General features: G+C 61.7%; 1 protein-coding gene across 1 annotated transcript in view; it reads left to right on the forward strand.

Annotated features, from left to right (window-relative positions):
- The window catches only part of LOC144952416 (dynein axonemal heavy chain 2-like), a 74,191-nt gene that overhangs the window by 18,577 nt on the left and 30,614 nt on the right, over positions 1-25,000 (forward strand). The window contains 11 exon segments of the mRNA XM_078882812.1: positions 3,562-3,702; positions 4,363-4,448; positions 5,250-5,381; positions 7,231-7,332; positions 8,817-9,177; positions 9,179-9,369; positions 16,240-16,350; positions 17,130-17,240; positions 17,242-17,318; positions 21,133-21,243; positions 21,654-21,843. Of these exon segments, the coding sequence (XP_078738938.1) occupies positions 3,562-3,702; positions 4,363-4,448; positions 5,250-5,381; positions 7,231-7,332; positions 8,817-9,177; positions 9,179-9,369; positions 16,240-16,350; positions 17,130-17,240; positions 17,242-17,318; positions 21,133-21,243; positions 21,654-21,843 (1,613 nt within the window).

The following is a 25,000-nucleotide window of genomic DNA, read 5'->3' on the forward strand; positions in this document are numbered from 1 at the left end:
GTGCTCGTCATGGATTTGTTCTCCCACACGCACACTACACTACACACTACACTACACTATACACTACACTATACACTACACTATACACTACACTATACTATACACTATACACTACACTATACACTACACTATACACTACACTATACACTACACTATACACTACACTATATACTGCACTATACACTACACTATACACTACACTATACACTACACTATATACTACACTATACACTACACTATACACGTCACTATACACTACACTATACACTACACTATACACTACACTATACACGTCACTATACACTACACTATACACTACACTATACACTACATTATACACTACACTATACACTACACACTACACTATACACTACACTATACACTACACTATACACTACACACTACTATACACTACACTATATACTACACTATACACTACACTATACACTACACTATACACTACACTATACACTACACACTACTATACACTACACTATACACTACTATACACTACTATACACTACACACTACTATACACTACACTATACACTACACTATACACTACTATACACTACATTATACACTACACTATACACTACTATACACTACACTATACACTACTATACACTACACTATACACTACTATACACTACATTATACACTACACTATACACTACACTATACACTACTATACACTACATTATACACTACACTATACACTACTATACACTACACTATACACTACTATACACTACATTATACACTACACTATACACTACACTATACACTACACTATACACTACATTATACACTACACTATACACTACACTATACACTACACTATACACTACACTATACACTACTATACACTATACACTACTATACACTACACTATACAGCCTCCCCCCACCCTCCTTGACCACCCCCACCCACCCACCCACCAACCCCCCCCCACCCACCCCACCAACATTTCACGGCCACGTTTTAATATCAAATGGGGCATTAATAACGATGGGGATGGGGACGGGCACTCACGAAATGAACGAGACACAAATGAAAAAGAATTATCATCACCACCATCATCATTGCCGCCCAAGTGGAAATGGGAGGGGAAATAATTTGGCTAATTGGAACACTCTCAACCCCACGGTGAACGCCGTTGCATGGACGAGTGGATAAGCGATCGCTAAATATAGAACGAGGTACGGATGTGCAGGGAGTTTCAAAAAGATGGGCCCATCTTGCAAACTACAATTGAACTGTTTTGATTTTCCCAGGTAGTGAGGCCGCGCTGAGCTGCTGTGTAGAGGTTGTTTCAGAAGCCATCGCAGATGATGATCGCTCTGCCAAGTGGCGATTAGCCACCATCATCATCATCACCATCATCATCATCACTATCATCATCATCACTATCATCATCATCACTATCATCACCATCATCACCATCATCATCATCATCATCCCCATCATCATCATCACTATCATCATCATCATCACTATCATCATCATCATCACCATCATCATCATCACTATCATCATCATCACCATCATCACCACCATCATCACCATCATCATCATCACCATCATCATCATCACCATCATCATCATCACCATCATCATCATCATCACCATCATCATCATCATCACGTGGATATTCACAGCAGTTAGCCACATTTCTGCTGAACGCGTGGGTGACATCGATTATGAAATGTGGAAGGGAAAAAATCCGGAGGGCCCCGAGAAAAATCTACGTGGACCACGGGGAGAGAGGGACACGCAGACTCCAAATATACAGCAGCAGCAGGCGTCGTCAGGGTCGAGATTGACACCCACGACCTCCTGCGTACCAGGCGAGGTAGTCAACATCTCCTAGCCACCGTGATGATGATAATGAGAGAGAGAGACACGCAGACTCCAAATATACAGCAGCAGCAGGCGTCGTCAGGGTCGAGATTGACACCCACGACCTCCTGCGTACCAGGCGAGGTAGTCAACATCTCCTAGCCACCGTGATGATGATAATGAGAGAGAGAGACACGCAGACTCCAAATATACAGCAGCAGCAGGCGTCGTTATGGTCGGGATCGAACTCACGACCTCCTGCGTACCAGGCGAGGTAGTCAACATCTCCTAGCCACCGTGATTTTGATGAGAGAGAGAGAGACACGCAAACTCCAAATCTACAGCAGCAGCAGGCATCGTCAGGGTCGGGATCGAACCCACGACCTCCTGCATACCAGGCGAGGTAGTCAACATCTCCTAGCCACCGTGATTTTGATGAGAGAGAGAGACACGCAAACTCCAAATCTACAGCAGCAGCAGGCATCGTCAGGGTCGGGATCGAACCCACGACCTCCTGCGTACCAGGCGAGGTGGTCAACATCTCCTAGCCACCGTGATTTTGATGAGAGAGAGAGAGACGCAAACTCCAAATCTACCGCAGCAGCAGGCATCGTCAGGGTCTGGATCGAACCCACGACCTCCTGCGCACCAGGCGAGGTGGTCAACATCCCCCGGTCACTACCGGATGAGCCCACCACGCCGCCGGATTGTGTTCTGGCAGCGGGCCCGAGCCCGCAGGCGGAGGAGGATGGAGTCGGGGCGCAGCGCACGGAAGTCGCTTTGCGTGTGTGTTCGCTCGCGAACACAAAGCGCCGAGCTCTGCCGCTGCCAAAGTGATTTCCCCCCCCAAAAAAAATCGCCCCGACAATTTATTTCCTTTTAATCAAAGGAGAGTGGAGGACCGGCGGGTCGGGCGGGCGCTCTTGTTCCGTCGAGTCGAGATGAAATAGTCTATCCGTGGTACGGGGCGTGGGGGGAGGGCATTGGATTGGTTTGTGTGATTATCACGTGGGTTGTCGCGATCAACGTCATCCGCGTGACGACGCGCGCAGCCGTCGAGCGTGTCGTCACGAGCGTGTGTCGTCATGAGTGTGTCGTCAGCGTGTCGTCGTCAGCGTGTCGTCGTCAGCGTGTCGTCATCAGCGTGTGTCATCATCGCGTGTGTCGTCATGAGTGTGTCGTCATAAGTGTGTCGTCATCAGCGTGTCGTCATCGCGTGTGTCGTCATCGCGTGTCATCATGAGCGTGTCATCGCACGTGTCATCGCGCGTGTCGTCATCGAGCGTGTCGTCATCGCGCGTGTCGTCGTCGAGCGTGTCGTCATGCGTGTCGTCATGAGTGTGTCGTCACGAGCGTGTCATCGCATGTGCTGTCGAGCGTGTTGTAATGTGTCGTCGTCGAGCGTGTCGTCGTCGAGCGTGTCGTCGTCGAGCGTGTCGTCGTCGAGCGTGTCGTCATGCGTGTCGTCATGCGTGTCGTCATGCGTGTCGTCATGCGTGTCGTCATGCGTGTCGTCATGAGTGTGTCGTCACGAGCGTGTCATCGCATGTGCTGTCGAGCGTGTTGTAATGTGTCGTCATCGAGCGTGTCGTCGTCGAGCGTGTCGTCGTCGAGCGTGTCGTCGTCGAGCGTGTCGTCGAGCGTGTCGTCATGCGTGTCGTCATGCGTGTCGTCATGCGTGTCGTCATGCGTGTCGTCATGCGTGTCGCCGTGCGACGCAGAACATCTTCCTGGGCGAGGACATCCGCAAGCAGCTGCCGCTCGAGTCGAGCCGCTTCGACGCCATCGACGGCGAGTGGCGCGAGGCGATGGCGACGCTCGCCGCAGACAACAACGCCCTGCGCGGCGCACAGCGCGCAGGTCGGCAGCAGCAGCCGCCTCCTCTTTAGCAGCGACAACACCAACACCACCACTACTACTACCACTACTACTACCACCAACACTACCACCACCACCAACACCACCACTACTACCACTACTACCACCACCAACACCACCACCACAACCAACACCACTACTACTACTACTACCACCACCACAACCAACACCACAACCAACACCACCACTACTACCACTACTACCACCACCACCACTACTACCACTACTACCACCACCAACACCACCACTACTACTACCACTACTACTACCACTACCAACACCACCACTACTACTACTACTACCACCACCACCACCAACACCACCACCACTTCAACCACCGCCACCACCACCGCCAACCAACACCACCACTACCACCACCGCCACGACCACCCACCACCACCCACCACCACCACCCACCACCACCACCACCGTCACCACCACCACCACCACCCTCCGCCTTTGCTCGCTACTCGCTACTAACAGCACTTGCCCGACAGTCTGTCAGAGGCTACACGGGGGATCTTTGTCTGTGTCTACCTTCATAGGCGCTGCTGCTACTCGCTACTAACAGCACTTGCCCCAGCAGTCTGTAGAGGCTACACGGGGGACCTTTGTCGTTGTGTGTCTCCGCACGCTCCGCAGGGCTCCTGGAGAGGCTGGGGGAGATGATCGCCTCCTTGGAAGACATCCAGAAGTCGCTGGACATGTACCTAGAGACCAAGAGACAGGCGAGTTTGCGTGTCTCTCTCTCTCTATCATCATCATCACGGTGGCTAGGAGATGTTGACTACCTCGCCTGTTGCGCAGGAGGTCGTGGGTTCGATCCCGACCCTGACGCCTGCTGTATATTTGGAGTTTGTGTGTCTCTCTCTCTCTCTCATCATCGTCATCATCACGGTGGCTAGGAGATGTTGACTGCCTGGTACACAGGAAGTCGTGGGTTCGATCCCGACCCTGACGCCTGCTGTATATTTGGAGTTTGTGTGTCTCTCTCTCTCTCATCATCGTCATCATCACGGTGGCTAGGAGATGTTGACTGCCTGGTACACAGGAAGTCGTGGGTTCGATCCCGACCCTGACGCCTGCTGTATATTTGGAGTTTGTGTGTCTCTCTCTCTCTCATCATCGTCATCATCACGGTGGCTAGGAGATGTTGACTGCCTGGTACACAGGAGGTCGTGGGTTCGATCACGACCCTGATGCCTGATGTATATTTGGAGTTTGTGGTGTCTCTCATCATCGTCATCATCACGGTGGCTAGGAGATGTTGACTATCTCGCCTGGTATGCAGGAGGTCGTGGGTTCGATCCCGACCCTGGCATCTGGTCTCCTGCGGTATAAACAAACTTAAAATAGAAACAATTTATTTCTTATTAATTTCACCAGGTAAGATATCATTCTAAAAATTCTCACCCCGTGCCCCCTTCCTGGACATGTGCGGATGGAAAAAAAAGGTCTTCATAGCTCATCGGATTCCTTTCCTGCGGTGCAAACTCAGCGCTCTCGATGTACGATGTCCGCACCCACAGGTGTTCCCTCGCTTCTACTTCCTGTCCAACGATGAACTCCTTGAGATCCTGGGCCAGGCGCGTAACCCCGCAGCCGTGCAGCCGCACCTCAAGAAGTGCTTCGACAACATCAAGTCACTCGCCATCCAGAAGGTCGGGGCGGTCGACACTCGCCCGCCCGCAACGCTCGCCCGCTCGTTCAAACGCCGGTTTACTCGCTCGCTCACTGACTCACTCGCTCACCCACTCGCTCACTCAAACACCCACTCACTCACCCACCCACCCACTCACTCACCCACTCACCCACTCACCCACTCATCCACTCACCCACCCACTCACCCACTCACTCACCCACCCATCCACCCACTCACCCACCCACTCACCCACTCACTCACCCACCCATCCACCCACCCACTCACCCACCCACTCACCCACCCACCCACTCACTCACTGACTCACTCGCTCACCCACTCGCTCGCTCACGAACTCACTCGCTCACTCACGAACTCACTCGCTCACCCACTCGCTCGCTCAAACGCCGGTTTACTCGCTCACTCACTTACTCACTCACTCACTTACTCACTCACTCACGAACTCACTCGCTCACTCACGAACCCACTCGCTCACCCACTCGCTCGCTCAAACGCCGGTTTACTCACTCACTCACTGACTCACTCGCTCACTCACTCACTGACTCACTCGCTCACCCACTCGCTCACTCAAACACCGGTTCACTCACTCACTCACTGACTCACTCGCTCACTCACTCACTGACTCACTCGCTCACCCACTCGCTCACTCAAACACCAGTTTACTCACTCACTCACTGACTCACTCGCTCACCCACTCGCTCGCTCAAACACCGGTTTACTCACTCACTCACTGACTCACTCGCTCACTCACTCACTGACTCACTCGCTCACCCACTCGCTCACTCAAACACCGGTTCACTCACTCACTCACTGACTCACTCGCTCACCCACTCGCTCACTCAAACACCCACTCGCTCACCCACCCACCCACTCACTCACCCACTCACCCACTCGCTCACTCAAACACCGGTTCACTCACTCACTCACTGACTCACTCGCTCACCCACTCGCTCACTCAAACACCCACTCACTCACCCACTCACCCACTCGCTCACTCAAACACCGGTTCACTCACTCACTCACTGACTCACTCGCTCACCCACTCGCTCACTCACACACCCACTCACTCACCCACCCACCCACTCACTCACCCACTCACCCACTCACCTACTCACCCACCCACCCACCCACTCACTCACCCACCCACCCACTCACTCACCCACTCACCCACTCGCTCACTCAAACGCCGGTTTACTCACTCACTCACTGACTCACTCGCTCACCCACTCGCTCACTCAAACACCGGTTTACTCACTCACTCACTGACTCACTCGCTCACCCACTCGCTCACTCAAACGCCGGTTTACTCACTCACTCACTGACTCACTCGCTCACCCACTCGCTCACTCAAACGCCGGTTTACTCACTCACTCACTGACTCACTCGCTCACCCACTCGCTCGCTCAAACACCGGTTCACTCACTCACTCACTGACTCACTCGCTCACCCACTCGCTCACTCAAACACCGGTTTACTCACTCACTCACTGACTCACTCGCTCACCCACTCGCTCACTCAAACACCCACTCACTCACCCACCCACCCACTCACTCACCCACTCACCCACTCACCCACTCATCCACTCACTCACCCACTCACTCACCCACCCATCCACCCACTCACCCACCCACTCACCCACTCACTCACCCACCCATCCACCCACCCACCCACTCACCCACCCACTCACCCACCCACCCACTCACCCACTCACTCACCCACCCGCTCACTCACCCACCCGCTCACTCACCCACCCACTCACTCACCCACCCACTCACTCACCCACCCACTCACTCACTCACCCACCCACCCACTCACCCACCCACCCACTCACCCACCTGCTCACCCTCCAGGTGCCGGGGCCCTCACGCAGGATGGAGGCCACGGCGATGTCCTCGTCTGACGGGGAAGTCGTCAACTTCTCAGCCGCCGTGCTGCTCGAGGGGCCCGTCGAGGTGGCCACTCAACACCCCCCCCCCCTCGCCCCCCCCCCCTCGTCCCTCACCCCCCCCCCCTCGTCCACCCCCCCCCCTCGCCCCCCCCCCTCGTCCCTCACCCCCCCCCTCGTCCACCCCCCCCCCTCGTCCCCCCCCCTCGTCCCTCACCCCCCCCCCTCGTCCCTCACCCCCCCCCCTCGTCCCTCACCCCCCCCCCTCGTCCCACCCCCCCCCCTCGTCCCCCCCCCCTCGTCCCTCACCCTCCCCCCTCGTCCCTCACCCCTCAATCACCACCCACACCCCCCCCCCCTCGTCCCCCCCCCCTCGTCCCTCACCCCCCCCCCCCCCTCAATCACTCACCCCCCCCATGTCACTCACCCCCCACGTCGCTCACCTGCCTGGATGTCTGTGTGTCTGTGTGTGTCTGTGTGTCTGTGTGACTGCGTGTCTGTGTGCGTCTGTGTGTGTCTGTGTGTGTCTGTGTGTGACTGTGTGACTGTGTGTCTGCGTGTCTGCGTGTCTCTCTGTGTGTCTGCGTGTCTGTGTGTGTGACTGCATGTCTGTGTGTGTGTCTGTGTGTCTGTGTGTGTCTGTGTGTCTGTGTGTGTCTGTGTGTGTCTGTGTGACTGTGTGTCTGTGTGTCTGTGTGTCTGCGTGTCTGTGTGTGCGTGCCTGTGTGTCTGTGTGTCTGTGTGACTGCGTGTCTGTGTGTCTGTGTGTCTGTGTGTCTGTGTGTGTGTGTGACTGTGTGTCTGTGTGTCTGTGTGTCTGTGTGTCTGTGTGACTGTGTGTGTGTGTGTCTGTGTGTCTGTGTGTCTGTGTGTCTGCGTGTCTGTGTGTCTGTGTGTCTGTGTGACTGTGTGTGTGTGTGACTGTGTGTCTGCGTGTCTGCGTGTCTGTGTGTCTGTGTGACTGTGTGTGTGTGTGACTGTGTGTCTGTGTGTCTGCGTGTCTGCGTGTCTGCGTGTGTGTGTCTGTGTGTCTGTGTGTCTGTGTGTCTGTGTGTGTGTCTGTGTGTCTGTGTGTGTGTGTGTGTCTGTGTGTGTCTGTGTGTCTGCGTGTCTGTGTGTCTGTGTGTCTGGGTGGCTGTGTGTCTGTGTGTCACTAAGTCTCTGTGTGTGTGTCTGTGTGTCTGTGTGTGTGTCTGTGTGTGTGTGTCTGTGTGCGTGTCTGTGTGTGTGTGTGTCTGTGTGTGTGTCTGTGTGTGTGTGTCTGTGTGTCACTAAGTCTCTGTGTGTGTGTCTGTGTGTCTGTGTGTGTGTCTGTGTGTGTGTGTCTGTGTGCGTGTCTGTGTGTGTGTGTGTCTGTGTGTGTGTCTGTGTGTGTGTGTCTGTGTGTCACTAAGTCTCTGTGTGTGTGTCTGTGTGTGTGTCTGTGTGTGTGTGTCTGTGTGCGTGTCTGTGTGTGTGTCTGTGTGCGTGTCTGTGTGTGTGTCTGTCTGCGTGTCTGTGTGTGTCTGTCTGCGTGTCTGTGCGTGTCTGTGTGTCTGTGTGTCTCGCCAGGCGTGGCTGTGTGACGCTGAGCGCGCCATGCGCCACTCGCTCAGGGAGCTGCTTCGTGACTGTGTGTGTCTGTGTGTCCGCGTGTCTGTGTGTTTCTCTGCGTGGCTGTGTGTCTCTCTGCGTGTGTCTGTGTGTCTCGCCAGGCGTGGCTGTGTGACGCTGAGCGCGCCATGCGCCACACGCTCAGGGAGCTGCTTCGTGACTGTGTGTGTCTGTGTGTCCGCGTGTCTGTGTGTTTCTCTGCGTGTCTGTGTGTCTCTCTGCGTGTCTGTGTGTCTCTCCAGGCGTGGCTGTGTGACGCTGAGCGCGCCATGCGCCACTCGCTCAGGGAGCTGCTTCGTGACTGTGTGTGTCTGTGTGTCCGCGTGTCTGTGTGTTTCTCTGCGTGGCTGTGTGTCTCTCTGCGTGTGTCTGTGTGTCTCTCCAGGCGTGGCTGTGTGACGCTGAGCGCGCCATGCGCCACACGCTCAGGGAGCTGCTGCGTGACTGCCTCCTGGCGCTCAGGAAGAGCGGCGGCAAACGCGACAAGTGGATCCGGGAGTGGCCGGGACAGGTAGCCGGGCGTGGGTGGTGCGGGTGGTGTGGGTGGTGTGGGTGGTGTGGGTGGTGCGGGGTGGTGTGGGTGGTGTGGGTGGCGAGGGTGGCGTGGGTGGCGTGGGTGGCGTGGGTGGCGTGGGTGGCGTGGGTGGCGCGGGTGGTGGTGGGTGGTTTGGGTGGTGTGGGTGGTGTGGGTGGCGTGGGTGGTGCGGGTGGTGGTGGGTGGTTTGGGTGGTGTGGGTGGTGTGGGTGGTGGTGGGTGGTTTGGGTGGTGCGGGTGGTGCGGGTGGTGCGGGTGGTGCGGGTGGTGCGGGTGGTGCGGGTGGCATGGGTGGTGGTGGGTGGTTTGGGTGGTGTCGGTGGTGTGGGTGGTGTGGGTGGTGGAGGGTGGTTTGGGTGGTGTGGGTGGTGCGGGTGGTGCGGGTGGTGCGGGTGGTGCGGGTGGTGCAGGTGGCGCGGGTGGCGCGGGTGGCGCGGGTGGCGCGGGTGGCGCGGGTGGTGGTGGGTGGTGTGGGTGGTGTGGGTGGTGGTGGGTGGTGAGGGTGGTGTGGGTGGTGGTGGGTGGTGTGGGTGGTGCGGGTGGTGCGGGTGGTGCGGGTGGTGCGGGTGGTTTGGGTGGTGTGGGTGGTGGTGGGTGGTGGTGGGTGGTGAGGGTGGTGTGGGTGGTGGTGGGTGGTGTGGGTGGCGCGGGTGGCGCGGGTGGCGCGGGTGGCGCGGGTGGCGCGGGTGGTGGTGGGTGGTGAGGGTGGTGTGGGTGGTGTGGGTGGTGGTGGGTGGTGCGGGTGGTGCGGGTGGTGCGGGTGGTGCGGGTGGTGCGGGTGGTGGTGGGTGGTTTGGGTGGTGTGGGTGGTGGTGGGTGGTGTGGGTGGTGTGGGTGGTGTGGGTGGTGGCGTGGGTGGTGGTGGGTGGTGCGGGTGGTGCGGGTGGTGGTGGGTGGTGTGGGTGGTGTGGGTGGTGGTGGGTGGTTTGGGTGGTGTGGGTGGTGGTGGGTGGTGAGGGTGGTGTGGGTGGTGTGGGTGGTGGTGGGTGGTTTGGGTGGTGTGGGTGGTGCGGGTGGTGCGGGTGGTGCGGGTGGTGGTGGGTGGTTTGGGTGGTGTGGATGGTGGTGGGTGGTGAGGGTGGTGTGGGTGGTGTGGGTGGTGTGGGTGTTGTGGGTGGTGGCGTGGGTGGTGGTGGGTGGTTTGGGTGGTGTGGGTGGTGGTGGGTGGTGTGGGTGGTGTGGGTGGTGGTGGGTGGTTTGGGTGGTTTGGGTGGTGTGGGTGGTGGTGGGTGGTGAGGGTGGTGTGGGTGGTGTGGGTGGTGGTGGGTGGTTTGGGTGGTGCGGGTGGTGCGGGTGGTGCGGGTGGTGCGGGTGGTGCGGGTGGTGGTGGGTGGTTTGGGTGGTGTGGGTGGTGGTGGGTGGTGTGGGTGGTGTGGGTGGTGGTGGGTGGTGTGGGTGGTGTGGGTGGTGCGGGTGGTGCGGGTGGTGCGGGTGGGGCGGGTGGTGCGGGTGGTGCGGGTGGTGCGGGTGGTGGTGGGTGGTGAGGGTGGTGTGCGTGGTGGTGGGTGGTTTGGGTGGTTTGGGTGGTGCGGGTGGTGCGGGTGGTGCGGGTGGTGGTGGGTGGTTTGGGTGGTGTGGGTGGTGTGGGTGGTGTTGGTGGTGTGGGTGGTGGTGGGTGGTGAGGGTGGTGTGGGTGGTGTGGGTGGTGGTGGGTGGTGAGGGTGGTGTGGGTGGTGTGGGTGGTGTGGGTGGTGGTGGGTGGTGAGGGTGGTGTGGGTGGTGTGGGTGGTGGTGGGTGGTGTGGGTGGTGTGGGTGGTGGTGGGTGGTTTGGGTGGTGTGGGTGGTGGTGGGTGGTGAGGGTGGTGTGCGTGGTGGTGGGTGGTTTGGGTGGTTTGGGTGGTGCGGGTGGTGCGGGTGGTGCGGGTGGTGCGGGTGGTGGTGGGTGGTGTGGGTGGTGTGGGTGGTGTGGGTGGTGGTGGGTGGTGAGGGTGGTGTGGGTGGTGTGGGTGGTGGTGGGTGGTGAGGGTGGTGAGGGTGGTGTGGGTGGTGTGGGTGGTGTGGGTGGTGTGGGTGGTGAGGGTGGTGTGGGTGGTGTGGGTGGTGGTGGGTGGTGCGGGTGGTGCGGGTGGTGGTGGGTGGTTTGGGTGGTGTGGGTGGTGGTGGGTGGTGAGGGTGGTGTGGGTGGTGTGGGTGGTGTGGGTGGTGGCGTGGGTGGTGGTGGGTGGTTTGGGTGGTGTGGGTGGTGGTGGGTGGTGTGGGTGGTGTGGGTGGTGGTGGGTGGTTTGGGTGGTGTGGGTGGTGGTGGGTGGTGAGGGTGGTGTGGGTGGTGTGGGTGGTGGTGGGTGGTTTGGGTGGTGCGGGTGGTGCGGGTGGTGCGGGTGGTGGTGGGTGGTTTGGGTGGTGTGGGTGGTGGTGGGTGGTGAGGGTGGTGTGGGTGGTGTGGGTGGTGGTGGGTGGTGTGGGTGGTGTGGGTGGTGCGGGTGGTGCGGGTGGTGCGGGTGGGGCGGGTGGTGCGGGTGGTGCGGGTGGTGCGGGTGGTGCGGGTGGTGTGGGTGGTGGTGGGTGGTGAGGGTGGTGTGCGTGGTGGTGGGTGGTTTGGGTGGTTTGGGTGGTGCGGGTGGTGCGGGTGGTGGTGGGTGGTTTGGGTGGTTTGGGTGGTGTGGGTGGTGTGGGTGGTGTGGCTGGTGTGGGTGGTGGTGGGTGGTGAGGGTGGTGTGGGTGGTGTGGGTGGTGGTGGGTGGTGAGGGTGGTGAGGGTGGTGTGGGTGGTGTGGGTGGTGTGGGTGGTGAGGGTGGTGTGGGTGGTGTGGGTGGTGTGGGTGGTGTGGGTGGTGGCGTGGGTGGTGGTGGGTGGTTTGGGTGGTGTGGGTGGTGGTGGGTGGTGAGGGTGGTGTGGGTGGTGTGGGTGGTGTGGGTGGTGTGGGTGGTGTGGGTGGTGGCGTGGGTGGTGGTGGGTGGTTTGGGTGGTGTGGGTGGTGGTGGGTGGTGTGGGTGGTGTGGGTGGTGGTGTGGGTGGTGTGGGTGGTGGTGGGTGGTGTGGGTGGTGTGGGTGGTGGTGGGTGGTTTGGGTGGTGGTGGGTGGTGGTGGGTGGTTTGCGTGGTGTGGGTGGTGGTGGGTGGTTTGGGTGGTGGTGGGGGTGGTGGTGGGTGGTGTGGGTGGTGGTGGGGGTGGTGGTGGGTGGTGGTGGGTGGTGTGGGTGGTGTGGGTGGTGGTTCGTGGTGTGGGTGGTGTGGGTGGTGGTGGGGGTGGTGGGTGGTGTGGGTGGTGTGGGTGGTGGTGGGTGGTGTGGGTGGTGTGGGTGGTGGTGGGGGTGGTGGTTGGTGGTGTGGGTGGGGTGGGTGGTGGTGGGTGGTTTGGGTGGTGTGGGTGGTGTGGGTGGTGTGGGTGGTGGTGGGTGGTGTGGGTGGTGGGGGTGGTGGTGGGTGGTTTGGGTGGTGGTGGGTGGTGAGGGTGGTGTGGGTGGTGTGGGTGGTGTGGGTGGTGTGGGTGGTTTGGGTGGTGGTGGGTGGTTTGGGTGGTGTGGGTGGTGGTGGGTGGTGAGGGTGGTGTGGGTGGCGTGGGTGGCGTGGGTGGTGTGGGTGGTTTGAGTGGTGTGGGTGGTGGTGGGGGTGGTGGTGGGTGGTTTGGGTGGCGTGGGTGGCGTGGGTGGCGTGGGTGGCGTGCGTGGCGTGGGTGGCGTGGGTGGCGTGGGTGGCGTGGGTGGCGTGGGTGGCGTGTGTGGCGTGTGTGGCGTGGGTGGCTTGGGTGGCGTGGGTGGCGTGTGTGGCGTGGGTGGTGCGGGTGGTGGTGGGTGGTTTGGGTGGTGTGGGTGGTGTGGGTGGTGTGGGTGGTGGTGGGTGGTTTGGGTGGTGTGGGTGGTGGTGGGTGGTGAGGGTGGTGTGGGTGGTGTGGGTGGTGTGGGTGGTGTGGGTGGTGGCGTGGGTGGTGGTGGGTGGTTTGGGTGGTGTGGGTGGTGGTGGGTGGTGTGGGTGGTGTGGGTGGTGGTGGGTGGTTTGGGTGGTGTGGGTGGTGGTGGGTGGTGAGGGTGGTGTGGGTGGTGTGGGTGGTGGTGGGTGGTTTGGGTGGTGCGGGTGGTGCGGGTGGTGCGGGTGGTGCGGGTGGTGCGGGTGGTGGTGGGTGGTTTGGGTGGTGTGGGTGGTGGTGGGTGGTGAGGGTGGTGTGGGTGGTGTGGGTGGTGTGGGTGGTGTGGGTGGTGCGGGTGGGGCGGGTGGTGCGGGTGGTGCGGGTGGTGCGGGTGGTGCGGGTGGTGGTGGGTGGTGAGGGTGGTGTGCGTGGTGGTGGGTGGTTTGGGTGGTTTGGGTGGTGCGGGTGGTGCGGGTGGTGCGGGTGGTGCGGGTGGTGGTGGGTGGTTTGGGTGGTGTGGGTGGTGTGGCTGGTGTGGGTGGTGGTGGGTGGTGAGGGTGGTGTGGGTGGTGTGGGTGGTGGTGGGTGGTGAGGGTGGTGTGGGTGGTGTGGGTGGTGTGGGTGGTGTGGGTGGTGGTGGGTGGTGAGGGTGGTGTGGGTGGTGTGGGTGGTGTGGGTGGTGGCGTGGGTGGTGGTGGGTGGTTTGGGTGGTGTGGGTGGTGGTGGGTGGTGAGGGTGGTGTGGGTGGTGTGGGTGGTGTGGGTGGTGTGGGTGGTGGCGTGGGTGGTGGTGGGTGGTTTGGGTGGTGTGGGTGGTGGTGGGTGGTGTGGGTGGTGTGGGTGGTGGTGTGGGTGGTGTGGGTGGTGGTGGGTGGTGTGGGTGGTGTGGGTGGTGGTGGGTGGTTTGGGTGGTGTGGGTGGTGGTGGGTGGTTTGGGTGGTGTGGGTGGTGGTGGGTGGTTTGGGTGGTGGTGGGGGTGGTGGTGGGTGGTGTGGGTGGTGGTGGGGGTGGTGGTGGGTGGTGGTGGGTGGTGTGGGTGGTGTGGGTGGTGGTTCGTGGTGTGGGTGGTGTGGGTGGTGGTGGGGGTGGTGGGTGGTGTGGGTGGTGTGGGTGGTGGTGGGTGGTGTGGGTGGTGTGGGTGGTGGTGGGTGGTTTGGGTGGTGTGGGTGGTGTGGGTGGTGTGGGTGGTGGTGGGTGGTGTGGGTGGTGTGGGTGGTGGGGGTGGTGGTGGGTGGTTTGGGTGGTGGTGGGTGGTGTGGGTGGTGTGGGTGGTGTGGGTGGTTTGGGTGGTGTGGGTGGTGGTGGGGTGGTGGTGGGTGGTTTGGGTGGTGTGGGTGGTGGTGGGTGGTGAGGGTGGTGTGGGTGGCGTGGGTGGCGTGGGTGGTGTGGGTGGTTTGAGTGGTGTGGGTGGTGGTGGGGGTGGTGGTGGGTGGCGTGGGTGGCGTGGGTGGCGTGGGTGGCGTGGGTGGCGTGCGTGGCGTGGGTGGCCGTGGGTGGCGTGGGTGGCTTGGGTGGCGTGGGTGGCGTGGGTGGCGTGGGTGGCGTGGGTGTAGTGGGTGGCGTGGGTGGCGTGGGTGGAGTGGGTGGTGTGGGTGGAGTGGGTGGCGTGGGTGGCGTGGGTGGCGTGGGTGGTGGTGGGTGGCGTGGGTGGCGTGGGTGGCGTGGGTGGTGGTGGGTGGCGTGGGTGGTGTGGGTGGCGTGGGTGGCGTGGGTGGCGGGCAATGGGCCTTCGTGTGTGTGGGCGCGCACGTGCGTGTGTGTGTGTAACTGTGTGTGAGTCTGTGGGTGTCTGTGCGTGAGTCCCCTGTGGGTCTCTGAGTGAGTCTGTGGGTCTCTGAGTGAGTCTGTGGGTCTCTGTATGAGTCTGTGGATCTCTGTGTGTGAGTCTGTGTGTCACTGTGTGAGTCTGTGTGAGTCTCTGTGTGAGTCTCTGTGAGTCTCTGTGTGAGTCTGTGTGTCACTGTGTGAGTCTGTGTGTGTCTATGTGAGTCTGTGTGTCTCTGTGTGAGCTCTGTGAGTCTCTGTGTGAGTCTGTGTGTCAGTGTGAGTCTGTGTGAGTCTCTGTGTGAGTCTGTGTGAGTTTTTGTGTGAGTCTGTGTGTCTCTGTGTGACTCTGTGTGAGTCTGTGAGTCTCTGTGTGAGTCTGTGTGTCACTGTGTGAGTCTGTGTGTCACTGTGTGAGTCTGTGTGAGTCTCTGTGTGAGTCTGTGAGTCTCTGTGTGAGTCTGTGTGTCACTGTGTGAGTCTGTGTGAGTCTCTGTGTGAGTCTGTGTGTCTCTGTGTGAGTCTGTGTGAGTCTCTGTGTGAGTTTTTGTGTGAGTCTGTGTGTCTCTGTGTGACTCTGTGTGAGTCTGTGTGAGTCTGTGTGAGTCTCTGTGTGAGTTTTTGTGTGAGTCTGTGTGTCTCTGTGTGAGTCTCTGTGTGAGTCTGTGTGTCTCTGTGTGAGTCTGTGGGTGAGTCTGTGTGTCTCTGTGTGAGCTCTGTGAGTCTCTGTGTGAGTCTGTGTGTCTCTGTGTGAGTCTCTGTGTGAGTCTCTGTGTGACTCTGTGTGAGTCTGTGTGTCTCTGTGTGAGTCTCTGTGTGAGCTCTGTGAGTCTCTGTGTGAGTCTGTGTGTCTCTGTGTGAGCTCTGTGAGTTGTGAGTCTCTGTGTGAGTCTGTGTGTCACTGTGTGAGTCTGTGTGAGTCTCTGTGTGACTCTGTGTGAGTCTGTGTGTCACTGTGTGAGTCTGTGTGAGTCTCTGTGTGAGTCTGTGTGAGTCTGTGTGAGTCTCTGTGTGAGTCTGTGTGTCTCTGTGTGAGCTCTGTGAGTCTCTGTGTGAGTCTGTGTGTCACTGTGTGAGTCTGTGTGAGTCTCTGTGTGAGTCTCTGTGTGAGTCTGTTTGTCTCTGTGTGTCTCTGTGTGAGTCTGTGTGAGTCTGTGTGTCTCTGTGTGAGTCTGTGTGTCTCTGTGTGAGTCTCTGTGTGTCTCTGTGTGAGTCTCTGTGTGAGTCTCTGTGTGAGTCTGTGTGTCTCTGTGTGAGTCTGTGGGTGAGTCTGTGTGTGTCTCTGGTCACCGCCCCCAGCTGCTGCTCACAGCGAGCCAGGCGCAGTGGACGAGCGACGTCCACAAGGCGCTGAGCGCCGCCAAGGAGCGCGGAGACTCAGCGGCGCTGAAGACTCTGAAGAAGAAGCAGGTGAGGGGGGCACGGGCACCCCCCTCCCCCCATCACCCCCCCCACTACCACTACACCACCACCCCACCACCACCACCATCACCACCACCACCACCCACCACCACTACCCCCCCACCACCACCATCACCACCACCACCACCCCACCACCACCCCCCCACCACCACCACCACCCCTACCACCCCACCACCACCACCACCACCACCACCACTACCCCCCACCACCACCACCACCACCACCACCCCCCACCACCACCACCACCCCTACCACCCCACCAACCCTCAACTAGCTACCTAACTTGCTTACGTGACGGGCCGCGTTACCAACCCACCACGTGACCTACCACGTGACCCACCACGTGACCCACCACGTGACCCACCACGTGACCCACCACGTGACCCACCACGTGACCCCACCACGTGACCTACCACGTGACCCACCACGTGACCCACCACGTGACCCACCACGTGATCTACCACGTGACCCACCACGTGACCCACCACGTGACCCACCACGTGACCCACCACGTGACCCACCACGTGACCCACCACGTGACCCACCACGTGACCCACCACGTGACCTACCACGTGACCCACCACGTGACCCACCACGTGACCCACCACGTGACCCACCACGTGACCTACCACGTGACCCCACCACGTGACCCACCACGTGACCTACCACGTGATCCACCACGTGACCCACCACGTGACCTACCACGTGACCTACCACGTGACCCACCACGTGACCTGCCACGTGACCTGCCGCCCCCCCCCCCCCAGGTCTCCCTGCTGCACCGCTACTCGGAGGCGATCCGCGGCAGCCTGAGCAGGCCCCAGCGCCTGCGCCTCGTGGCGCTGGCCACGCTGGGGGTGCGCGACCGCGACGTCGTTAGAGCGACTCGCTCGCACCGGCTGCACCGACCCCACCGCCTTCGACTGGCTCAGCCAGCTGCGTACCTACTGGAGAAGGTGAGGGGGTTGGTGGGGGTGGTGGTGGTGGGGGTGAGGGTGGTGGGGGTGAGGGTGGTGGTGGGGGTGGTGGTGGTGGGGGTGAGGGTGGTGGTGGTGGTGGTGGGGGTGGTGGTGGTGGGGGGTGGTGGTGGTGGGGGTGGTGGGGGTGGTGGGGTGGGGGTGAGGGTGGTGGTGGTGGGGGTGGTGTGTGGTGGGGGTGGTGGTGGGGGTGGTGGTGGGGGTGGTGGTGGTGGGGTGGTGGTGGTGGGGTGGTGGTGGGGGTGGTGGTGGTGGGGGTGAGGGTGGTGGTGGTGGTGGTGGGGGTGGGTGGTGGTGGGGGTGGTGGTGGGGGTGGTGGGGGTGAGGGTGGTGGTGGTGGGGGTGGTGGGGGGTGGGGGTGGGTGGTGGTGGGGGTGGTGGTGGTGAGGGTGGTGGGGGTGGGGGTGGTGGGGGTGGTGGTGGTGGTGGTGGTGGGGGTGGTGGTGGGGGTGGTGGTGGGGGTGGTGGTGGGGGTGGTGGTGGGGGTGGTGAGGGTGGTGGTGGTGGGGGTGGTGGTGGGGGTGGGGGGTGGTGGGGGTGGTGGTGGGGGTGGTGGTGGGGGTGGTGGTGGGGGTGGTGAGGGTGAGGGTGGTGGTGGTGGGGGTGAGGGTGGTGGGGGTGGTGGGGGTGGTGGTGGGGGTGGTGGTGGGGGTGGTGAGGGTGGTGAGGGTGGTGGTGGTGGGGGGTGGTGGTGGTGGTGGTGGGGGTGGTGGTGGGGGTGGTGGGGGTTGGGGTGGTGGGGGGGGTGGTGAGGGTGGGGGTGGTGGGGGTGAGGGTGGTGGTGGTTGGGGTGGTGGGGGGGGTGGTGAGGGTGGGGGTGGTGGGGGTGAGGGTGGTGGTGGTGGGGGTGTGGTGGGGGTGGTGGTGGGGGTGGTGAGGGTGGTGAGGGTGGTGGTGGTGGGGGTGGTGGTGGGGGTGGTGGGGGTGGGGGGTGGTGGGGGTGGGGGTGGTGGGGGTTGTGGTGAGGGTGGTGGTGGTGGTGGTGGTGGGGGTGGTGGTGGGGGGTGGTGGTGGGGGTGGTGGTGGGGGTGGTGAGGGTGGTGAGGGTGGTGGTGGAGGGGGTGGTGGTGGGGGTGGTGGGGGTGGGGGTGGTGGGGGTGGTGGGGGTGGTGGTGGGGGTGGTGAGGGTGGTGAGGGTGGTGGGGGTGGGGGTGGTGGGGGTGGGGGTGGTGGTGGTGGTGGGGGTGGTGGTGGGGGTGGTGGTGGGGGTGGTGAGGGTGGTGGTGGTGGGGGTGGTGGGGGTGGTGGTGGGGGTGGTGGGGGTGGTGGTGGGGGTGGTGGTGAGGGTGGTGGTGGTGGGGGTGGTGGGGGTGGGGGTGGTGGGGGTGGTGGGGGTGGTGGTGGGGGTGGTGAGGGTGGTGAGGGTGGTGGTGGTGGGGGTGGTGGTGGTGGTGGTGGGGGTGGTGGTGGGGGTGGTGGGGGTTGGGGTGGTGGGGGGGGGTGGTGAGGGTGGTGGGGGTGAGGGTGGTGGTGGTGAGGGTGGTGTGGGTGGTGGTGGTGGGGGGTGGTGGTGGGGGTGGTGGGGGTGGGGTGGTGGGGTGGGGGGTGGTGGGGGGTTGTGGTGAGGGTGGGTGGTGGTGGTGGTGGTGGGGGTGGTGGTGGGGGTGGTGGTGGGGGTGGTGGTGGGGGTGGTGAGGGTGGTGAGGGTGGTGGGTGGGTGGGGGGGTGGTGGTGGGGGGGTGGTGGGGGTGGTGGTGGGTGGGGTGGTGGTGGGGGGGGTGGGTGGGGGTGGGGGGTGGGTGGGGGTGGGGGGTGGTGGGGGTTGTGGTGAGGGTGGTGGTGGTGGTGGTGGGGGGGGTGGTGGGGGGTGGTGGGGGGTGGTGGGGGTGGGGGTGGTGGTGGTGGTGGGGTGGGGTGGTGTGGGGGTGGTGGTGTGGGGGGGTGGGGGGGGTGGGTGGTGGTGGTGGACGGTGACGGTGACGGTGGTGGTGACGGTGGTGGTGACGGTGGTTGTTATTGTGACGCTGATGGTGACGGTAGCAGTGGTGGTGGTGATGACAGTGGCAGTGACGGTGGTGGTGGTGGTGGTGGCGGTGGCTGCCCCCACCCCCCCACCCCCCCCCCACGGCGGTCCCCTATCCCGGCACGGTGCTGAATTTGCACTCTTCACGCCAGCCCCTAATGTCGCTTTGTACTCCTCGTTTTGTATGTCTCTTCGAGGCACCACCACCTCCCCCCCACCACCCTCACCACCTCCCCCCCACCACCCTCACCACCTCCCCCCCACCACCATCACCACCTCCCCCCCCCACTCACCCCTCACCACCTCCCCCCCACTACCCTCACCACCTCCCCCCCACTACCCTCACCACCTCCCCCCCACCACCATCACCACCTCCCCCCCACTACCCTCACCACCTCCCCCCCACTACCCTCACCACCTCCCCCCCCACTACCCCTCACCACCACCCCCCCCACCCTTATCACCGCCGAGGAAGTAAATGGCTCAAACGGCAGGCGGGGGTCGATAAAATGCGAGCTACCACCACTAGCACCACTACCACCGCCACCACCCACCACTACCGCCACAACCACCACCGGCACCGCCACCACCGCCGCCAACACCACCACCACTACCACCACCACCGCCACCATTGCCACCATTGCCACCACTAACCCTATCAACACCACCACTACCACCACCACCACTACCACCACCACCGCCACCATTGCCACCACTACCACCACTACCACCACTACCGCCACGACCACCACCACTCTCATCACCACCGCCACATCCGCCTGCCCGCGCAAGTCCATGAAAGCTGCACAGCTGACAGCACTTGCCCACAGCAGCCTGTTGAGGCTACGCGGGTCACCTTTGTGCGTGCTTGCCCCACCCCCGCTGCTGCTGCACGCGCGTGTGTGTGTGTCACTGTGTCAGTGTGTGTGTGTACATGTGTGTGTGTGTCACTGTGTGTGTCACTGTCTGTGTGTGTGTGTGTCACTGTGTCAGTGTGTGTGTGTACATGTGTGTGTTTCACTGTGTGTGTCACTGTGTGTGTGTGTCTGTGTGTGTGTGTGTCACTGTGTCAGTGTGTGTGTACGTGTGTGTGTGTGTGTCACTGTGTGTGTCACTGTGTGTGTGTGTGTCTGTGTGTGTGTGTGTCACTGTGTGTGTGTCGGTGTGTGTATATGTGTGTCTGTGTGTGTGTGTATGTGTGTGTGTCTGTATGTACGTGTGTGTGTGTCACTGTGTCAGTGTGTGTGTCTGTGTGTGTGTGTGTCGGTGTGTGTGTGTATGTTTGGGTGTCTGTGTGTGTGTGTCACTGTGTGTGTGTCACTGTGTGTGTGTGTCTGTGTGTGTGTGTGTGTGTGTGTGTCTGTGTGTGTGTGTCACTGTGTGTGTGTGTCACTGTGTGTGTGTGTACGTGTGTGTGTGTACGTGTGTGTGTATGTGTGTACCAATTTGTGTGTGTGTACGTGTGTGTGTACGTGTGTGTGTCACTGTGTGTGTGTCACTGTGTGTGTGTGTACGTGTGGGTGTCTGTGTGTGTTTATCGGTGTGTATGTATGTGGGGAGCGGTGGTGCAGCGGTTAGCGCTGCGCTACGAACCTGGCGACCCGGGTTCATTTCCCGCTCACGGCCACCCCCGGTGACGATTATCTGAACCGGCCCTGGGCCGCCCCTAGGTCGACTCAACCTCAAATGAGTACCTGGTGCGGTGTGTAAACATCAGGCGTGGCGCTGGCCACCCACCCCCTCGTGTGCCGTGCCAGCCTTCACAGGTGCTCGCTAACAGCACTTGCCCCTACAGTCTGTCAAGGCTACACGGGGGACCTTTGTCTGTTGTGTGCAGGAGGCGGACGACTGCGTCGTGCGGCAGACCAACTCGCAGTTCCCCTACGGCTACGAGTACCTGGGCAACTCGGGGCGCCTCGTCATCACCGCGCTCACGGACAGGTGAGGGTGGCGCTACAGGTGAGGGTGGCGCTACAGGTGAGGGCGGGGCTACAGGTGAGGCTACAGGTGAGGGTGAGGCTACAGGTGAGGGTGGCGCTACAGGTGAGGGCGGGGCTACAGGTGAGGGCGGGGCTACAGGTGAGGCTACAGGTGAGGGTGAGGCTACAGGTGAGGGTGGAGCTACAGGTGAGGGTGGGGCTACAGGTGAGGGTGGGGCTACAGGTGAGGGTGGCGCTACCTCCTCCCTCCCTCACCTCCCTCTCCCCCTCCCCCCCTCCCCTCCCCCTCCCTCCCCCCCCACGGCTTTGCCCCAGGTGCTTCTTGACCCTGACCACCGCCCTGCGTCTCCACCACATCACGGTGACCTTTCGCTGACCTCTGACCCTCCCCCTCCCACGGCTTTGCCCCAGGTGCTTCTTGACCCTGACCACCGCCCTGCGTCTCCACCGGGGCGGCTGCCCCAAGGGGCCGGCGGGCACCGGCAAGACGGAGACGGTGAAGGAGCTGGGCAAGGCGCTGGGCGTCTACGTCATCGTCGTCAACTGCTCCGAGGGTCTCGACTACAAGTCCATGGGGCGCATGTACTCCGGGCTGGCGCAGGTGGGTGGGGCGTGGGGGGGGCGTGGGGGGGGTGTGGGTGGGTGTGGGGGGTGTGGTGTGGGTGGGGGGTGTGGGTGGGTGGGTGGGGGGTGGGGTGGGGGGTGGGGTGGGGGGTGTGGGTGGGTGGGGTGTGGGTGGTGGGTGGAGTGTGGGTGGGTGGGGTGTGGGTGGGTGGGTGGGTGGAGTGTGGGTAGGTGGGTGTGGGGGGTGGTGGTGGGGTGTGTGGGTGGGGTGGGGGGGTGGGTGTGGGTAGGGTGTGGGTGGATGGGGATGGTGGTGGGTAGTTTGGGGTGAGTGGGGTGGCGTGGGGTGTGGGTGGGGTTGGTGTGTGGGGGGTGGGTGTGGTGGTGTCGGTAGTTTGGGGTGTGTGGTGTGTGGGGGGGGGTGTGGGGGGTGGGGGGTGGGCGGGTGTGGGTTGGGTGTGGGGGGGTGTGGTTTTGTGTGGGGTGGGTGGCGCGCTGTGGGTAGTGTGGATGGCGTGGGTAGCATGGGTGGGTTGGTGGTGGGTAGGTGGGTGGGGTGTGGGGGTGGGGGGTGGGTGGGGTTTGGGTGGGGGGGTGGGTTTGTGTGGGGTGGGTGGCGTGGTTGTAGACGCCGCTGGCCCCCGCTGTAACTCACTGCGAGGACCCCCCCCACGCCCCACCCCCCCTCCCCCACCCCCCCACCCCCCCACCCCCCCCACCCCCCACCCCCCCCACCCCCCACTGCGACATTGGGAACGCGCCGCTGCGTGGCCACCACGAGGCAGCGGCGTCAATCGCCGCGGTAACGCCTCGCGGGTTTATACGAGTGGGGGGGAGGGGCTGGGGGGGAGGGGCTGGGGGGGAGGGGAGGGGGGGGAGGGGCGGGGGGGAGGGGCGGGGGGGGCTGGGGGGGAGGGGGCTCCCCCCCCTTTCCCACCCCCACCCCCCCTGTCAACGCGCGTACCTGCAGACAGGCCGTGGTCAGGGTCGAGATTGTGGTTGTTGTTGTTGAGGTTGTTGTTGTTGTGGTTGTTGTTGTGGTTGTTGTTCCAACTCGCTCACTCATCACTCACTCCCTCGCTCGCTCACTCACTCGCTCACTCACTCTCTAACTTGCTCCCTCGCTCACTCATCACTCGCTCACTCTCTCACTCGCTCACTCGCTCCCTCGCTCACTCCCTCGCTCACTCATCACTCGCTCACTCCCTCGCTCGCTCACTCGCTCACTCCCTCGCTCGCTCACTCATCACTCGCTCACTCCCTCGCTCGCTCACTCACTCGCTCACTCACTCTCTAACTTGCTCCCTCGCTCACTCATCACTCGCTCACTCACTCTCTCACTCCCTCGCTCACTCCCTCGCTCACTCACTCATCACTCGCTCACTCCCTCGCTCGCTCACTCGCTCCCTCGCTCACTCACTCTCTAACTTGCTCCCTCGCTCGCTCACTCTCTCACTCATTCGCTCACTCACTCGCTCACTCGCTCACTCACTCGCTCGTTCACTCATTCGCTCATTCCCTCGCTCACTCATTCCCTCGCTCACTCATTTGCTCACTCACTCGCTCGCTCACTCCCTCACTCACTCACTCGCTCGCTCACTCTCTCTCTCGTTCTCTAGCTCGCTCCTTCGCGCACTCATCACTCACTCCCTCGCTCACTCACTCGCTCACTCGCTCACTCACTCGCTCGTTCACTCATTCGCTCATTCCCTCGCTCACTCATTCCCTCGCTCACTCATTTGCTCACTCACTCGCTCGCTCACTCCCTCACTCACTCACTCGCTCGCTCACTCTCTCTCTCGTTCTCTAGCTCGCTCCTTCGCGCACTCATCACTCACTCCCTCGCTCACTCATTCGCTCACTCACTCATTCGCTCATTCCCTTGCTCGCTCATTCGCTCACTCACTCGCTCGTTCCCTCGCTCGCTCGCTCACTCACTCACTCGCTCGTTCCCTCGCTCGCTCATCACTCACTCGCTCGCTCACTCGCTCGCTCCCTCACTCGCTCGTTCCCTCGCTCACTCATCACTCCCTCGCTCGCTCACTCTCACTCGTCCCCTCGCTCGCTCCCTCGCTCGATCTCTCAACCACTCAATCACTCGCTCCCTCCCTCCCTTGCTCACCTTGTTATTTCCACGCTCAGATACCCGTCGCAGCTCTGCAACATCTCCGCTGCCCCCCCGCCGCCCCTCCCCCCGCCGCCCCTCCCCCCAAAACAAAAAGTTGTGGTGGGGGGGGGTGGTGGGGAGGGGGTGCCAGTTCCAGGGAGCGATCCCGGGCGAACATGTATGTCATAGTGAGCGAGTGAGTGAGCGAGCGAGGGAGTGAGTGAGTGAGCGAGCGGGCGAGCGGGCGGGCGAGCGGGCGGGCGAGCGAGCGAGTGAGTGCGCGAGCGGGCGAGCGGGTGCGCGGGCGGGCGAGCGGGCGGGCGGGCGGGCGGGCGAGCGGGCGAGCGGGCGGGAGAGCGAGCGGGCGAGCGAGGGGGCGAGCGGGCGAGAGAGTGAGTGGGCGAGCGAGAGAGTGAGTGGGCGAGTGAGTGAGTGGGCGAGCGAGTGAGTGGGCGAGCGAGTGAGTGGACGAGAGTGTCAGTGGGTGAATGAGTGAGAGAGTGAGCGAGTGAGTGGATGAGTGGGTGAGCGAGTGAGTAAGCGAATGAGTGAGCGAGAGAGTGAGTGGGCGTGTGAGCGAGAGAGTGGGTGAGTGCATGAACGAGTGAGTGAGTGAGAGAGTGAGTGGGCGAGCGAGAGAGTGAGTGGGTGAGTGCGTGAGTGAGTGAGCGAGCGAGTGAGTGGGTAAGTGGGTGAGCGAGAGAGTGAGTGAGCGAGAGAGTGAGTGAGTGAGCGAGTGAGCGAGAGAGTGAGCGGGCGAGCGAGCGAGAGAGTGAGCGAGAGAGTGAGTGGGTGAGCGAGCGAGAGACTAAGTGAGCGAGTGCGTGAATGAGTAGGTGAGCGAGTGAACAAGAGAGTGAACGGATGAGTGAGTGTGAGAGTGAGTAAGCGAGTGAGCGAGTGGGTGAGTGGGTGAGCGAGCGAGAGAGTAACTGGGTGGGTGAGTGAGCGAGAGAGTAACTGGGTGAGTGAGCGAGCCAGTGAGTGCATGGGTGAGCGAGAGAGTGAGTGGGTGAGCGAGCGAGTGAGTGGGTGGGTGAGTGAGTGAGTAAGAGAGCGAGTGAGAGCGATTGAGTGAGAGAGTGAT

The sequence above is a fragment of the Lampetra fluviatilis genome, chromosome 67 (genome assembly GCF_964198595.1).
Source record: "Lampetra fluviatilis chromosome 67, kcLamFluv1.1, whole genome shotgun sequence".
Lineage (NCBI taxonomy): Eukaryota > Metazoa > Chordata > Hyperoartia > Petromyzontiformes > Petromyzontidae > Lampetra > Lampetra fluviatilis.